Source organism: Pagrus major, chromosome 4 (genome assembly GCF_040436345.1).
Source record: "Pagrus major chromosome 4, Pma_NU_1.0".
NCBI classification, from domain to species: domain Eukaryota; kingdom Metazoa; phylum Chordata; class Actinopteri; order Spariformes; family Sparidae; genus Pagrus; species Pagrus major.
In genome coordinates, this window is record NC_133218.1 from 32128044 (window position 1) to 32146317 (window position 18274).

Here is an 18274-nt window from a genome sequence, read left to right on the forward strand (position 1 = left end):
CTTAACACAAATATAGTACCTGGTAACAGTCGTTCTTTCTGGCTCCTATATCCTGTTCTGTAAGACGTTTTCTCAACGTGGGGCTAATTGCGAGGTGATTCAAAGCAGCTCTGCACAGCATGAAAACATGTAAAGATCACCCCGCAGTGTTACACACAGCTCGCAGGGAGAACAAATTTGATTCGCACGTCTCAAAGAGCCGCTTGTAGAGCGGCTTTTATTGAAGCAGTGATGAAGTGTGAACAAATTATGTTATTTTAATTTTTAGAAAAGATTGGTTTTCATTTGGTGGCGACGTGTTATTTGCTTTCAAAAATCCCATCTTTAGTTAAATTTAACATCGGCGTGACACTGCTCATCTCTGCTCGCATGCCTTCCCTCAGGCCTTTTGTTTGTCAGCAAGATTGTCAGTTTCAAGCTTGATGTTAAGGACAGATTCCATAGTACCTGAGTAACAGCTGGTTTCAAGATCACTCATTTGGTGAATGAACTGATGACTGATTTCCGCTGTCAGACCTTAACAGGCTGTGCTGCACTGAATCCAACTGACTCTCTCTCACTCTTTTTAACTCCAAGCTGAGCCCTGCATGATAATACCATCTGACTCGCTCCGTACCACACCACTGCAGAAAAAACTAATCTTGACTAGCCTGACTTCAATGATCAAATGCTCATACGGTCTAGTCAAGTAACGAAGCTAAGAGTCTAGCTGTATGTGAGGCTGTAGTCAGGCACAGTAGTGTTATGTGCTAAATACTGACGTCAGTATCCTAAGAGGCGCCCACTGACAAAGGTGACATTGCAGGTGTTTAGCAGGTATAAGATCTACCATGTTCGCCACGCTATTTGGGTGCTGCCCATAGTTTTTCACGCCACTTTTTTCTGAAAACCCCAACTTGTCCAAGAACTGTCCAAAAAGGTCTGCCCAATGTCCCTCTGACTGAGCAGAGTAGAGAAAGTTGCGTCATCTCCGTTTGTTTCAATAGACCATTTTGAACAGCAATGTAGGAAGCTGGAGCCTCTCAATAGTTCCCGGAATTTAGCCCAGTACTGTAAATCAATCAATCAATAGATTGTGGACAAACTGCCAAACATCGTACTTCTGTCTCTCTGCATTCATGTATTTAAATTGCCCGCTCAGAACTTCCTGGAACTATCTGAAGTCCGTGTGAATAACGTAATGGTTGTCGTTGTCAAGACTTTCTCTACTCAAGGGCTCTGCAATTAGAAAAACATGTCAAGGTCAGAACCAATCAGAGGCAGAATAGGGCCAGGTCTTCATGTTGTACAGGTGGGAAAAAATAGCGCAGGGAATCAGAATAATTGGCTGTCAGAACTAGCACTGTGACATTTGCTAATTAGCCCTGAACAAGAAGTACACCTGACTCTGATGGGAATGTCTTAAGTTTATCAGGCTTTCGGTCATAAACCAAAAAAACTGGACGAAGTGAAAGTTTGATCTGACAACGGCACCAATTGAAAAGTTAAGGGATATTTCAGTTCATCCTGAGTGGGACATGAATTTCTCCACCAAGTCTGTACCAAACTAATACATCCGATAAATAGATAGATCAGAACTCTGAGGTAATAATTCCCATAACCCGACTTAGAGGTTGGTCAGGGATTCACCCAACATTGCCATCCATACGGGTGCTAGTATGGCTTAAAAGCTGCGCAAGAGTGGAGACACAGTGGGATGTCATCTGACTTTAAACAAACAAAACTATGGAAGGGAGGACTGGGTGCAGAGACCAGATACTTGCTCCCAAGCTCTGCTTTAACTAACAAGCGGAGCATTTTTCAGGGTTTTTTTTTTTTTTTTTTTTTCAAACTCACACCCCAACCTAGCCCTAGAGATTTCCTCCCAACCACTGTAAGCTCATGGAGATACGGGATGGACTATCCGAGATTACCCTAACCCACATCACGCCAACTGGAAGTCGTGGCAACAAACCGGCCATCTGTGTGTATCAAAGCTGCTCAATGAGTGCACACTCAGGCTGAGACACTTGCTCGGCCATAGTAACAGAAAGCATGTGATTCATTTCAGAAAAAAGTTGCTATGAATGTTGCGTAGCGAGCTGCGCAGGAGGAGTTGATGATTAACCCCTGCCACTTCCAGCCATTACGCAGCACGATGCCCTCATGTAAACACACCACCTGTAACACTGCCAGAGAGCTCCTGACAGGGTGCCAGACTCACTGGGCGTGTGTGAGTGTGTGCAAACTCGAGTGCAGCTATTTGTACCTCAGTGTTTACTCTAGTGTGTGTGTGTGTGTGTATGTGCCTTGATGCCTGTACATGGACTGCATGGACTGGATCACCGTGTGCATCTATGTGCAAGAGCGTCGGTGGGGGAGGAGAGGGGGGGGGGGTCTGCATGTGAGTGGTGAACAACAGCTGATCAGCGAGAGTGCACATTAGCAGGCGTTAATGCAAAGGAGGGCGGGGGTCGGAGAAGACACGTTGCCCATGCTGTGATCGAACAATGGCGGCTGGCTGAGCTTCCACCTCCGCTCTGTCAAAGCATAATCATATTAGTCTTTTCCCAGCATTTCATGAGCGTCCCCTGCAATGAAATTCCAAAGCAGATCCGTCCGGCACCGTGCCGAACACACACTCGGATTGTGATGACACGTTGGGCAACTTTTCAATGTAACACTCCTTGTAAAAAAAAAAAAATGACATATAAAGCCTCAGGAGCAATGATCTCTTTTTTTCAGGCAGCTCTTCGGGCACCGCTCTATGTAAAGTTCGTAACCCTTCAACGCATTACATAGAAAGCCCCTGTCTTTGCTCCTTTTTTCATTGCCTCTTTCCTGCCCTTGACTTTACCCCGACTCTGTCTTTGTCCGTCCCTCTATCTATGCCCCACTCTTTGGCCCCACAGCTATCAGATTGCAGCGTTTTTCCCCTCCTCTTGTGCAAGCAGATAATTCCACCCGTGACCTCTTTGCTACCCAGCTTTTAGGCTGACTAACAGTGTGAAAACCCATGAAGCATGCCCCAAGCTTCAACAACATGTGTGACAGCTACTGGAAAATATTTGCAATGTGAGATTTTCTTTATTTCCTAATGATTCTTATAATGTTAGATATATTTGAACTATCATCTTTCAACGTGATTCTCCTTGTCCTATTTTTATCTTTTAAAGTTTCAAATTTTGAGAAACTAATTAATAAAAGAGAGAAAGATAAGAACATGTGAACCATATGACTAACAACTTTTTTCTTCCAGAATTATTTCTGTTCGAGGTAGAAACACAAAATTTGCCAAAAAAAGGAGATATGTGGCTTCACTTGACAAATTGAAAAAATCTGATAACGCCATAACTTTAGAAAGCATTCTTTCACATGATATTTGAAATTCAAGTTGTTCTGAATCCAATGGTACCAAAATATGATATATAATGTAACTCTTTGTAGCTTTTGAGATACAGCCATGTCTGTATCATACTATTTTGAGTTGTTAGTCACAAGCAGTTACAGGATTTACAAGCTAATGTCTGTTTTAAATCTCTCTCTCACACACACACAACCATGTGACTCCCATATGGGTTGAAAATAAAGAGGAAAACACCAAGTTAAGTGTGAAGTGTGTACCAAAGAGGGGTTTAAAACATCAACCTTTTTAAAGCTTGAAATAAAAAGACAAAGCAGCGTTAACCTTTTGCAAATGAAGACCAATAACTTCAGCTATAAGAAGCGCGTTTGTATGGAGGAGAGAGCACACGCTTCACGCTCATGACATCAGCTAAAGCTGCTAGGAATTAGGAAGTATTGACATTCACCTCAGCAGGCTCATAATGAGAAAGGTTAATTGGTCTAATTGACATTAAAAGCTGCTTTTTTTCCAGCATCATCATTTACCCGTAGATGTATTTGGGAAATGTAATGTGCACGCTGAGCGCTGCCTCTGGCATTTTGCCGAGAGGGGAGCGAGTTAGAGACTGAAACACTATAGACCTATTTACATTTTTTATCTGCATATAAAGAGGGAGCAGTTCTCTTTCACTGTCTCTCTCCCTCTCCGACACATTCACATGCTTTTTAGACAAGGCCACATGCATCATATACTGCGACAGGGAATCTGGAGCAGGTGGGTTTCGTAATGTGTTTTCACAGATGTGATCTCTGCTACGTTCTCTCTTCGGTCTCATTTCTGATGGTGAAGACGCAGTAGGAAATGAGAGTGTCTGCTCAATGTCAACGTCGAGGCAGTTCGGCTTCGACCTTCTGCGTGCCGGTCGCATCTATCTCATAGCCTCTCGCTGCTGATTTAATTCAAAAAAACCGCACACACATACATGCGCGCATACACACAGACACGCGCAAACTGAAGGTCATTCTTAATGGTCTCTGAAGCCTTTCTTTTCACCCTCACCGCAAACTCTCCTCAGCCCTTTCCGCCTTCCCACCATTCATCCAACACCCACCCTCCCCTCCCTTTACTCCTTATTGTCCCCCAAACAAGAGATCCTCATAAATAGGCATGTGACAGCTGACAAAAGCGGGGGCATCCACAAAGGATACTGTCTCATTTTACACAAAGCTAATGACTAAATAAAGACTACCACTTAAGAGTGTGAGAGAAAGAGGCCTCCTTGGAGGGGCGATTAAATAGCGGCCGCCTGTACTCTCATCCCTCAAACAAGCATCTTCATGTTCATGTCTTTCATTTCCACCCACTCTCCGTCCTTTTACTATGTGCCTGGTAACAGACTGTTGTTGTAGCACAGTCTACCTGTTCCTAGGACACTTGTTAGCATTCCACCAGAGGATAAGAGGGCAACCAAGTTCATCTCCATCCATCCAAGGAAATTCCCTTGACAAATCTGACATATGGCATTACCCCGTGTGTGTGTGTGCGTGCGCCTGCATGCACACCCAGTTAAATGCTTTAAATAGATGAATGAATCAAAACAAGATTTGTTCCCGTTAAATCAGTAATGCTGCAACCTTCCTCTCCCGCAATTTCAAACATTTTCTTCCTCCTCATTTTTCTCACTACCGCTCACCCAAACATCCAAACATACTGTGCATATAAATAGCTACCTAATCTTTAATACTCTTTACTCACTGGCTCTTATCAAATCATCACATTTCATCGTATCTTTTTTATGTCACTGTCTGTATCTTTGTCTGTTTTTTTTTTTATGTCGTGCTTCATCAACAATAATAATTCTTAAAAAAAATGTTATTTGTTGTCCAACCACATACAAACACACATTTCCTCTTCTAAAAGGTGCAACATGTAAGAATTTTAGTTTAAAACATTAAAAAATTAATTTAAATTATCAGCAGAATGTGAAGAAATCACAGTTTTGACATTATGCCAAAGTCGTCTATGTTTTGTGTCAAGTTAGCGAGCTAACCAGTTAGCCCTGGGCCAGAAAACCTCTTTCCCCCAGCAGCCTAAAGCTCCTGTGCTTGTAGCATAAACACCAACACCTGGCTGCACAGCTAACTGAGCTAACAAGCTAACAGTAGCTACAGTCATGGATGTATTAAAGGCAAACAGTTAGCAGCAGCTAGCACTTACTCTGGTGATACGCTGCCTCTGGTGGCCAATTCTTACATATTGCACCTTTTTTAAATTAGCTGCTTCTTTTCCGATCCCTTTCTTAATTACATCTAACTACATGCACACACTGTTGGAGCTCCACCTTTTCACTGCAATGAACAGTTACTTTCAACAACATGTCAGAAAACAGTGAAATATGTCTAAGACAACAGCCCTGGATAGCCTCCAAATGTCTTGTTTTGCGTGAGAAAAACCAAAGATAAGTAATTTACTAACACGGACGAGAACAAAAACACATCTCAGTGGATGGAACCAGCAAATTTTGGGCTTTTTTTACGTTAAAATAATTATTGAAATGATTAATCTGTTCTCGCGATTGTAGCAGATTCATTTTCTGTTGATCATCTGATAAATGAACTACTCCTTGCAGCTCTGTTCCATCTATTGCAAAGTTGAAGCTGTTCTGCCTGAATTGTGATGACACACAAACTTTTCAGAGGAACGCAGCCAGCAACAGGGGACATTTCAAGCCACAGGGTCCAAAAATATGTCCAACTTTCTATCACAGAAGACAAAAAATACACATCTGAGAAGCTGCAATCAGTGAATTTGGGACATTTTTTATGTGGAAAAACTGATTAAAATGATCCATTTTAATTGCAATTGTTGCTAATACATTTTCTGTTGATCAACAAATCGATTATTGTACTAATCGTGCAGCTCTTTCCCATCTATTGTATCATTTTTGTTACTCTGCTCATGAGAGATGTTTGTTAAACTATCCATCCATCTATCCATGAACTTTCTACATAAGGGGGTAAGAGCCTATCCCGTGTCCAGAATAAACCACTCATATTTCACCTATACACATTTTTGAGCTTCCAGCTAACCTGAGGACCTACATTTGAAGCATACAAGCTTTGATTTGCATTCATTTCGGCACATTTCACCAATCAACACACTCTGGAGGCATACATGAGCATGCCGGGAACTGCAGGACTTGAAAATGTATATGCTGGACACCTACTTGCTAGGAGAACATTTACAGTCCGGCTAGTCAGCGCTCCCAGGGCACTGGCGCTCACGCAGCTGTAGCCTCCCTCCACTCCCTGAGGAGGGTGTCCATCCTTCGAGCTGGGCAGCAGGAGGAGGGATCCGTTGGCCAAAAACTGCAGGAAGTCGGCTCCCTCCAGAGGCAGAGGCTGGCCATCCTGAAGCCAGGTGACATTAAAAGGTGCATCGCTGGCCCCGAGGTTGCAGTCCAGCAAGAGGGGCAAACCTGGCTCCAACACTACATAGCTGGGTCCGGCCCCGCAGCTCAGCTCCACCGAAACAGGCTTTTCTGCGTGGGACGAAGAAGGAAAAGTTTGTTAACCAAAGCAAAGTCAAGCAAACTCTTTATTTTGAAAAGAAAGTCACTAAATATTGACTTTTCTGATGCATGTTACACTATAACTTGTGCATTATATAGTGTACAGAGCCTTGCAGGAACCTTTTTATTGCTCTGTGACCACTATTAAAGCTCAGCTATAAACTAAATATTTCACTTTTCTTCTTCATTGCTCCAATTATTCATCCTTCTGTCATTTCTTGCTATTTTTGTCCACCTTATCAATTTCAGCCTTTAGCAATTTGTCATTTCGTAGCATGACTTCAATACAATCAATAGTGCTGGCAGCACAGATGGATAGGGGTAGTGCATTCCAGAGGCAGGGTGTTTTGGGGACAGAGAGGGAGGCCAGCAGAGGAGGAGGAGGAAGAGGAGGGGGAGGGGCTCTGGAAACTAAATGGGTGCAGGGGCATGAAGGGATTTGTATGTCAGCAGCAGGACATTAAAGTCAGCGAGAGAGAGGGGAAGTCCTGGAGTGAGAGGTTGATGAGCTGGTGTGAAAGGAGCAGCTCCATAAAATGCAGCCAAAGGAGATGTTGCTGTTTAACCATGCCAGAACTTCATTATTATTTTTTTTTTTTTACATTAAACTCATTTTAAAGTGATCAGGATTTTATTAGACGCAACACACTAGAACATATGGGGTTTACTTCAGCCAGATGTTTTCACGCACGCCTTGCAATTTTCTTTATCTCCTATGTATTCCTGCATCTCACCTACACAGATGGTATCATATCTGTGTAGAACTAGATGGAATTAGAAATGGGGTAAAAAAAAAGTAGAAGATCTTACAATAAAGAGAATTAATGATTGAGGGAAAGAGGAAAGATCAAGCTTGGATTGGAGATGGGAGATAAAAAGAACAGAGGAATTCAAATCTTGACTGGCATGTCAGCAGTTAATTATCTTTTATGGGGAGGCTGGGTAGCATTAGAAAGGGAAGGAGAAACCGTGAGAAAGAAGGGGGTCAAAAGTAATTCTACTTTACGCAGACTTCACATATCAGCCTGTGCGTGATGATCTATGGTTAATACATTCAATGTGTGTGTATTTCTTACATCACAATCAGTTTTTGTAATCTTTGTGCAAAAAGAGGAACTTTTATTCTTTGTTAAAGTTACACTATACTCCTACTATAACAGAGCAAGCTAGTAGAAAAGTGCTGTAAAATAGAACTTCTAACAGCATTTTTATAAAGGAAAGGAAAATATAAGCTTTTATAACAGCTATGGTCAGATGCTTCAGTAGAGTAAGGAGCAGTACTGCACAGAAAATTATCAATGACTTGTCTTGAGCATTTCCTTATTGCTACATCAGTTGTTAGGGAATAAAGGAGCATATATGATACCATTTTTTTATATAAAGAAAATAATCACCACTGCAAACATAATAATTATTAATTTAGCTTTGATTTTTGTAATTGAAGTACCTCAATGAGCTTAACAGTGTTGGAGCTTTGGAGTGAGAGTGAGCTGTACTTCAAAATTCCATTTTTAAAACATTCATGCTCAGAAAACAAAACTCCTCAAAACTCTTTTCTGAAGATCACTTATCTGAAGGTAAATCCATTGAATTGTTTTCCTCATACAAGTACTTTTTTTTTGCTCATCTAAATCGAAAGCTCCTTGTGAAGACTGGGTTGTTTTTAAGAAATAAACCTCGCTTTACTTTCAATGTCAAGAAAAAACTTGTTGAAGCGAAATTTCCGCCTCTGACTATGGTGACATAATGTATATGCATGCAGCCTCCTCCGTTTGACCAAGCCTTGACTCAGTGTACCATGAATCATTACGTTCTATTACAAAAGCAACCTTTCTTACTCACCATTGCAGTCTTTATAATTTGGTGGGTTGGACATCAATGTCCAGTCCCAGACAGCAGCACTGGTATATTTCTATCTATATATCACCTCTGTACCCTTCTCTGTCTATGCTCCATGAGTTACCGGTGTAGCAGACCGAACACAGGAATATATGAAGAAACTAAATTCTTTCATAAAAATTTTCATGGTTTAATCAGAAGGCAATTTGTGCCTGCTATTGAGTGCGAGGAGACACATACAGACCCAATGACCTCTGACCTTAAGGAGAAAGGACGTGAAAAGGATAAGCCTTGTCCCACCGTCCACAGACTTAGCATCTTCATCCTTATGTTTGTTATCAAGAGTCGAAAGTCATCCACATTCCTCACTAGGTTGGTTCTGGTCTCTTTCTTCTCCTTCTTTTGACACAAAATGTCTGAAATATTTAGAACTTCCTACTTGAATGTGTAAATATGTGTATCTTGTGTTTCAGAACTTGTAATCATTTTGATATTACTGCTTCAAAATCTGCTAATTTACAGTCTGCTTTCTGATGAGTTTTGACAATAACTTTTAACACAATGGTATAAGGAAGTATCAATACCACATGAGTGTATTTTATGTTAATCAATATGATTTTCTTATGATTTGACTTCTATTATCATTTATTATTTAAGTTGTGCTTCACTGTTATATAATCCTAAGAAATAGATAAGTAAACAGTGTATTTGTTGTTACTTGTTACTCTTTGTGATGTTGATTAATTCATCTTACAAGCTTTTAGTGTCTCCTTTCTCTAACGACAGAACAAGTGAGCTTCCAAATTGCAGGCACGTAGATACTTCAAATATTATTTAGAAATCAAATTAGTCCACTTCAAGTCGAGGCCAGGTCTCTTTTCACACAAAGGAATTAATTAGTAATCAGTAAAAGAGCACCAAGGATCCTCCTATCAAACCTTAAAACACATGCCGTTCTCAGGGCTCTCCGTGGTGAAGCCTTTTTTACGCAGTTAACTTTTTTCACTGAATGCAAGAAGACTGGAGAACACATGCTGTGTCTCCTCTGCGGCCTGGACTCATCATCCTGAAGAAGTGAGACCTGCACCTTAGTCATGGAATAACTTGCAAAGAGCTCTAAAGACACATTCATATCCACTGATGAATTTAAGAGCATTATTATGGATGTGGTGAAGAAGGCATAATGTTGTTTTTCTTAAAAGGCCACTGTTGTTTGAATACCTGTGTTGTTTCATATGTTGCATTTTTTCTATGTTGCGATTTTGTACAGCTGCAACCTTGGACAGTAACTGTCAGTAAAATAAAGTCGAAATAAAAATAAATTAAATACATTTGTATTGGCTGACCTCCCCTGACGGCTGATTTGTATTGTGCTCTCAAGAGCATCCACCGTTACTTCAGTGGCAGAATTCAACTCAACACCTTCAAAGCAGAGATGTTTGGGCTGTCGACTGTTGGCGGTCAGCCCCTTTTGTCAGATGAAGGTAATCTGTGTGAATGGGGAAGTTTTTAGTCAAAACACTCACAGTTTGAAATGAGTTTTGAAAAAGGCTTGGTGTTAAAAACTATATTGAAGCACAGCTTCTGTCCAACCTCCTGCTTGCTACCTTATGATTTAAATCATCAAACTCTATGATTTCTCGCATTGTAATTCAAAGAAATGCATCATTATATCAAAATCAGACATACACAATACTGTAAAAATGTAATACCAGCCGAGAAACCTACAGTATGTGAGAAACCAGCCAGCAAAAAATATGTTGATTGGTGGCTTGCCATTGGCCGTGTAGGCAGATTACTCAGTCTAGTGGTACCAGGTTTGTGATGACGTGACGTGAGGATTTAATAGAGATTATAGTATAATTGAATGAGGCACAAGATTGTAGCTTTTACTTTTTTATCACTTATAAAGTCTCAGTTTGTTGCTAGAGTAGCTAAAAAATGCAAGGCCCAGAAAAAAGACATCAACAATCTGTTAGAGCTGGAACTGGAGGAGGCTACAGTACAGTCAGTTGTTTAGGAGAATGCTGCTCCAGAAAAACAAAAAAATTAAATCTGCACGAGGCTGAGTAGATAATGACCGAATCTTCATTTTTGGATGAACTTTTCCTTTAATGTGGTGAAAAGTGAACTTGATTGCTATGTTTTCAACTCTTGGACAGATTTCTTGGCAGAAACACACCACAGGGGTGAAATCCGTCACACACATTACAGCGTTACACACAGGTTTATTACTGTACCTGAGTGAGTAATACCATTTAAACTTCCCTTCTATAGTTCAGTTGACAAACCTCTTTGTGAATTCAGCTTAGAGACACTCCAGGGGCGCGCACACACACACACACACACACACACACACACACACACACACACACTCACAGGCAGGTTTCTTTCTGCTTCTCTTTCTCCGGCGTTGGATTAATTAAGTTAATGGGAGATGGAATTTTTTCCTTGATTAAATGAGGCCTGACCCCCCACCATCACTTCCTGATGAAGAGGCTGGGTAATGCTGAGAGAGGCTGCACAGCGCTCTGGCACACACACACACCCCAAACCCACACTCATGCACACACACACCTGCCATGGAGACAACATAAACATGTATGCGCATACATGCACCCAAAAACCCATACAGGAACAGCAAAACATGCTGACACTCTTGTAGGAAGACTAACACTCGTGTATAAGCGCGGCAACACACACTGACACAGATCACCTCCACGGCTCCTCTCCCATTTCCACTAATTAGGTCTCATTAAGTCATTAAAACGTTAGCAGCCATTTCCCAGCTCACTGCCAATGGTTTCACTTGGCGAGAGGTGGGGATCATTCTGCGTTGGGCATGGAAGCCATTACGCCTCACAAAACTGGAGTGGAGGTGTGATGAGGGCCATGCAAAGAAAGAAAGCAGGAAAACACTAATTTTCTTTTTAGGGAGGTTCAGACATGCTGTATAAACCTGCGTAGAACTAATTATAAGATAAGGCAAACTAAAACAAGAAAAGTCTCATTTCCAGAACCGAGTACTCACATGACCTATTATCCTTTAAAAAAAGTAGGCAAGATAAGCGCATCACATATTTCAGTGGCTATTTCATCTGGGAATGAAACACTTGCTATCCACACACACCATCGCACCAGAAACCTCCACATGCCCTAGATTTGTGGTGCAGCACACACACACTCACACTGACACACATGTTCCCAAGCTAACGTGTGCACAAACCCATTAAAACACACACAGACGCACGCACGGCCACACGGTTACTGTCAGTGTCTCGTGAGGACACATTGTGGTGAAGAGGGGGGCGATCTGTGAAGTGGCCATTTTGCCATTTTTACTGTACGAAAGGGAGCTGCTGGGAAGGACGGGTTGCACTCTGGGATACGGTAGCAGGCGGCTGTGCGATCTCACTGAGCTGTAGTGAATGGATTGTGATGGCATTGCGCCAAGCGGTTCATAGCTTATAAGTAGAGAGAGGACACGTTCACAGAAGGGAGAGAGGATGAGAAAAGACCGACAGGAGATGATACAGAATAGAAAAATAACAACGGAAAAGCAAATGGATCGCACTTAAATGACACAGTGCCCCTTTAGCTGGTCAGAACAATTTTGACTCCTTATCTGAGTTAGTAATAGCTTTACAATTGTGCCAGTAACAGTGATTTTGAAAAAGTAAGAATACAGCAGTGGTATGATCCTCAACATGTGTGATGTACTTCCATACTACTGTTATATATGAGGAGGATAAATGGAATAAAATACACAAAAGAGATAAAAAATGAACAAAACACACAGGGACAAAGAGACTTAAAACAACAGAGAATAGGCTGGGTAAAAGGAGAAGTTAGGAGGGCAGTGCTCTCGATACCATCAACACTTATTCCGCTAGTCCATTTCTGTTAATGGATCACCTATTCACAAAATGTTTGGGAGAACAGAAGGAGAAACAGGAGGAGGAGGAGGAGGAGGAGGAGGAGAGTGGCCCTACACAGCGAATATTTCACCGGGCCCAGCTCACTGTCAACAGAGACTGGACACCCCATGACCCGGAGGCCACAGCTCAGGTTTCCACAGCCTCTAAATTGAAGCTATACAATACCTCAGGCCTTTCAGGAACCAGAGATAAGCACAAAGAGGTTCCGCTAAAAGAGTCCAAAAACTGATGCTTCATGCACTGAACTGAATTTACTTTGTTGTTTTCTGTTGTTTTTAGTGGATTTTGCCTGTATTGCTATAAGATACATCCACAACAATAACAGTTCAATTTATCCACTGATGTCATATTCATACTCCACTCCTTTATTTCTATTTGTGCCACGTCTTTGTAGATTGCTTTTGAATCAAAACATCTCCCCTGCACAGTTATTACATTTTCCTTTTACACTACATCATGCTGGCTTTTATACATTTTCATATCCAAACCAAAATATGACATTTAAATAAGAGTCCACAGCCATGCTAGCAAGGCCACCTCTGTGGGGCTGTACTTAGGCACAGTGGTGCTTTGAGCTTAATGCTAATGTTGGCATGCTAACATGCTCACAAGGACAACACTACCGTGCTATTTTCTGTAGCAGGTATGATGTTTACCATGTTAGCCACCTTAGTGAAAATCGTTTTTAAAAACAATAATACATATACAGAGCTTTTAGAAAGGTGCAGAATAAAAGGCCGGGTTCAAAATGATTGTTTTGTTTACCTTTGTTTCAGAATTCTTTGTAGTTGCCAGTTTGTGGGGTAAAAAACTGCTAAAATGGCTGATTTCTACATTAGGCTTTGCGCCCAGCATATCATTCTGCCTAACGTTAGCTAGCTATGCAATTATTAATGAATATATTCCTCAACCTTATAGATTAAGGTTACTTAATCTGTGACTTTGGATGAACGTTAAAGGCTAAAACAGTGTTGTTACTGTGATGAGTCTAACTGGTAGAAAGAGTTGATTTACCTTCAACTTGTACTTTATAGCTGGCTCTGTTGCCATGACGACAACACCACTCCACTGCTATCCGATGTAAAAATCCTTCAAGTTTATTTCCTGTTCTCTCTCTTAAGGCAACACAGATAAATAAATAAATAAATAAATGAATAAATGAATACATAATGTACAGAGCATCATATCATTATCAAACGCACCTGCTTAGCACAAGCACCGTGTGCTATAGCACCTTTTAAAGACAGGTAACTAGCCGCTATTTAAACAGGGTTTTCACTACGCAGGTCTCTTCCATGCTGCTCACATTTAATCTGCTTGCAGTGCTGGCCTGTATTACAATGGTTATCAACACACTTAATCTCAAAGCACGAGGGATTTACATTATCTGTACATAACTTATCAAGGTATTCAAGTGGATATAACTCGTATTTCTTTCATCAACCACCTCATAGACCCTAACGCTTTACTTCAGACTCATTCCTCATGTATTCAGTATTACTAATAATCATCATAATGACTGCTTCCTTGTTATATGACATTTAAATGATTCGGTGTAGGCTACACAGACACACTGCACACATGAAAAGCTAAATTAAGTTGCGCAAATATTTTATGGGAGCAAAATTAGATCTGCTGGCACTATGACCTCAGTATTTGGCCCCAAATGCGTATGCTCATCCTAGCAGCTTATATTTTTGAAATCCATGCCCACTGTAACACTGTGTATGCAATATGTCAAGCTGTGACAATATTTAGCAAAGCTTTAATTTCTTTGTAGTGTGGCTTATATAGTTTGTCAGTGGTTTGGCGTTATGTTCACTATTTTGTAATACAGTAACAGATTCAACCCACTTGACTTGTCAAAGCACACCAAGTTTCATGCTATAGTCATTTAAACTTGTCAATACTACAGCCAACACGTTTTAAAACACGCAACTTTTACTTTGAAGGTGAGCTGTCTCAGTTTCCAGCCCTCGACTACCTTGTTCAATATTCATTGTACAAGTTGGATAGCGGAACAAGCGATCGAAGAACGAGCTCAACGCGGCAACGTACATTTGCAGTAGGACGGTGAAATAAGGAAATACCCCCCTTAACTGGCAATTTCCATTATGCAACATGAACAAGTGCAAATGAATTATACTTCATGCACAGACCCTGAATATTATCAATAACACATTTGAGAGATCACCAAAGAAATTACAATCCATTCCAAGGGGGATATTGATAGCTGTACCATACTGCATGGCAATCCATCCAATAGTTGTCAAGATATGTCACTAAAACTACACTTGTCAACCTCATGGTTGTGTTAAAAGAGAAGCCAGGAAATCCCCAAAGTCAGTAAGCTTAATGTCATTTTGAAATTTCATGGCAATCCATCCAATAGTTTTTGAGATATTTCAAATCTGGACCAGCGGTGGGCCGACCAATGGACCGACATTGCCACCCATATAACTACACTGCTGTTAACGTGGCTAAAAACTGGCATACGGGTAGTACAGTGAACAAGTCAGCTGAAAGAGGTCGCAGACTTAAAAAGGTGAAGAACGCGCGGTCAGAGATGGAAAGAGAGGATACGGCACAAAGAAAGAGAGCAGGATTTACAGAATGAAATAGAGTGCAGATAAGATTAGGGCAGCCTTGAGACTCGACTGAAAGAGAGCAGTGAAATGTGATTACAGACGCTTTTGTGAAGAGGGACCACTAAAGCACTCAAAAGCAGTGATAACCAGATTGCCTTGTACCTCCTGCTAAATTGACACAGCGGCAGCAGATAATTACTATGAGTCCTGAATGATGTCGTATTGTATCGTACATGCAGATAGTGCTCGTCTCAGAGAAAATCGCTGCGCACCGAGACCTAAATACAGGCTGAGTGGACAGGGACAGATGGTCTGATTGATAGCACTGGGCGGTTTCCAGCAGGAAAACTCCAGCGCGTGTGTTTCTGTGCACGTGTGTGTGTGTGTTGTAAAGTATGGATACCACAAACCAAACCTCAGATCAAGCTCAACTTGCGCTCGCCTGCAGTTTCAGCTGGATTTGTTTGCTAATTCAATTTCATTACATCGATAGCAACAAGGTAAACAATAGCCCAGTCACTTACATGGTCCTGTGGCCAAAAACAACCCCTGCGTGAGAATAAATCAATACTTTGAAGCTACAGTTGTTATAATCTGAGCAGAGAAGCAGAGCACGATAACCCCTGCAAGGAGATGGGGGCTCTCAGGTTTCGGTATGCAGGTGGAAGTGCCTGTGTAATAACAAGAAACGCAAAGTCTCTCTGACAGACTCCTCGCTACTGTCTAAATATGTTGGCTTTATATAGCAGATTTCCTCACTGGCTTTCCAGCCTTGGGCATCGAGTTCTTTCTGTAAAAAATGCAACGCGCCGTCAGAAGACTGAAGCACACAGCACACTCTTTATGAGACTTAAATTGCCCTGATGGAAAATCAAAACTGTTTACTAGTTAAGCAATGCTACACAAAGAGGGCTCAACATTTCACTGAGCCCACAGTGAGGCTGTGAGTCACTCCACAATCTGAACAGCTGCCGTGTCAGGTGTTAACCGTTCCAGCTGTGTTTCCTCCCATGACGATACAGCGGGGCTCTTCTCACACCCAGTCATCTTAACCACAAACACACACACTCACTTCCACTGTCAGAAAGCTGATACAATGAATCAAAGATTGTAGTCTGACTTCAGGCACTGGCGAGTTGACTGAGGTTACACTCACTGACAGGCCTGCGAAATGAATGGCTGCGCTTTCTTCTCTGAGGGAAAACCGTTTCAAGCGCATTTTTAAATTAAGTATTCTTTGGCTGCACGTCAGCGGCAGACCACTGGGCTCTATATCAAGTGACACAATGTTAACCTTTAACTTAATCCAAACAAATGTCAATTATTACCTCTAATTACCTCCCAGAAGATCACTGTTGACATGTAAAGATGAAAAATAAGTTATTTTTTATTAATAAAATAATCTGACAAGGTTTTGTTTGTTTAATTGATTGGTTGTTTGATGTGGTCATAATGAAGAATGCCCGTCACGATTTTCCTAAAGCCCAACTTGACATTTTGGAATTGCTTGTTTTGTCTGACGGACAGTAAAAAACCCAAATCCAGCAAAAATTCACATATGAGAGGATGCAACCAGGAAATTTGGGGCATTTTGGCTTTAAAAGAAACGACTTCAACCATTATTCAAATATCAAAATAGTTAGTGATAAACTAACCAATTAATAATTGCTTCAGTTCTAAATAACTAAATAGCAATGACACCTTTCTGAGACCTTTCTGTATTTGTCAACTTGCTTTTGAACCTGTCACGCTTATTGTTGGGTATCGAACTTTTCATGGTACTGACTGAATTACATTGGCACTGCCGAGGCACGCTAAATCAATCGTTAACCCCTGCACAGGTTATAGCCAGTCAACACTTGCTACAATATTCGAAGCTGCCCTGACCAAAGCACGTCTAACCTTAGGAAACACCTAGTCAAACATTAAATATATCTAAAAGCAAAGCAAAAAGAAAGTATCATGTTTGATAGCCTGAAAGCCAGTTTCCCTGCAGTCACTGCAGCTGACGTTAGCATGCCTGCAGCCAGCACTGCGCTCGTTCTTGGAGGCTGAACCCTCCAACGTGTACAACGAGGCATCAACATCTTCATAAACATCTTGATGTTATTACTCAGCTGGTTGGAGAAGTTATTGTTGGAGATAGCTGGGCTTCTTCACTGTCATGGTTGACATTATCGTTATTACATTCGTTGCATGTGTGGTTATCATTATTACTGCTCCTTTTGACAGCACAGTATTGGACAATATATTCATAAAAAAATATCAGTAACTGATATTCCATCAGTTTCTACATTTCAGTCCAGGTATCCAGATTGAGTGAAATGCACAAATTAAAAAAAGTTTCTCAGTCTGCTTCCAGGTCTTTGAACAGCTGCCTCCTTTGAAGCAATTAAAATGATATTTTTTGTTATTACAGAGAGAGTAGCATACCGAAAAATGGTACCGGTGGGTACCAGTATCTGTTCAAATGTGAACAGTACCCAGACCACGTTACACTGTACTTAGATGTAGAAAACCTCTACTATCCAACATCTGCTGGTTTTGCATTTTGCAGGCAGAAATGAACCACAAACTTGATATTTGCACTTGAGATAATCAAGATCATACAGCAACCTTCTTGTCAAAGCAATTTTACCAACAAATGGCATGAAAGCGTATCATGAATAAACAGGGGCTGTGGCGAGACAAACATGGCTCCTGTGTCCCACTGAATGTGTGTAAAAGCGGGAGAACGGGAGCAGAACAGAGAACGAGCGATAGAGAATGCGAGAGGGGGGCGTACTAGTGCAGTCCCTCATGCCTCCTGCTCTATGTACAGTGCTCATTCATCCCAGTCTGGCCTCCTCCAATCACAGTGCAGCGTTCCTGCATGCGGGGCCTCCCAGCAGCATGGGGCCTCCACATGGCCAAGTCAAGTGCCAGGCCCACTCGCATGAGTCAACAAAGCGAGCAATAAAACTAACATGGGAGTAACACGGGAGACCCGAATCAGAATCTGTTCATTCACGCA

At 41.4% G+C, this 18274-nt stretch overlaps 1 protein-coding gene across 1 annotated transcript in view; it reads right to left on the reverse strand.

Annotated features, from left to right (window-relative positions):
- The window catches only part of igdcc4 (immunoglobulin superfamily, DCC subclass, member 4), a 59871-nt gene that overhangs the window by 29820 nt on the left and 11777 nt on the right, over positions 1-18274 (reverse strand). Inside the window, exon 2 of the mRNA XM_073464064.1 lies at positions 6552-6866. Coding sequence (XP_073320165.1) covers positions 6552-6866 — 315 coding nt within the window. The remainder of the gene's footprint in view (positions 1-6551; positions 6867-18274) is intronic.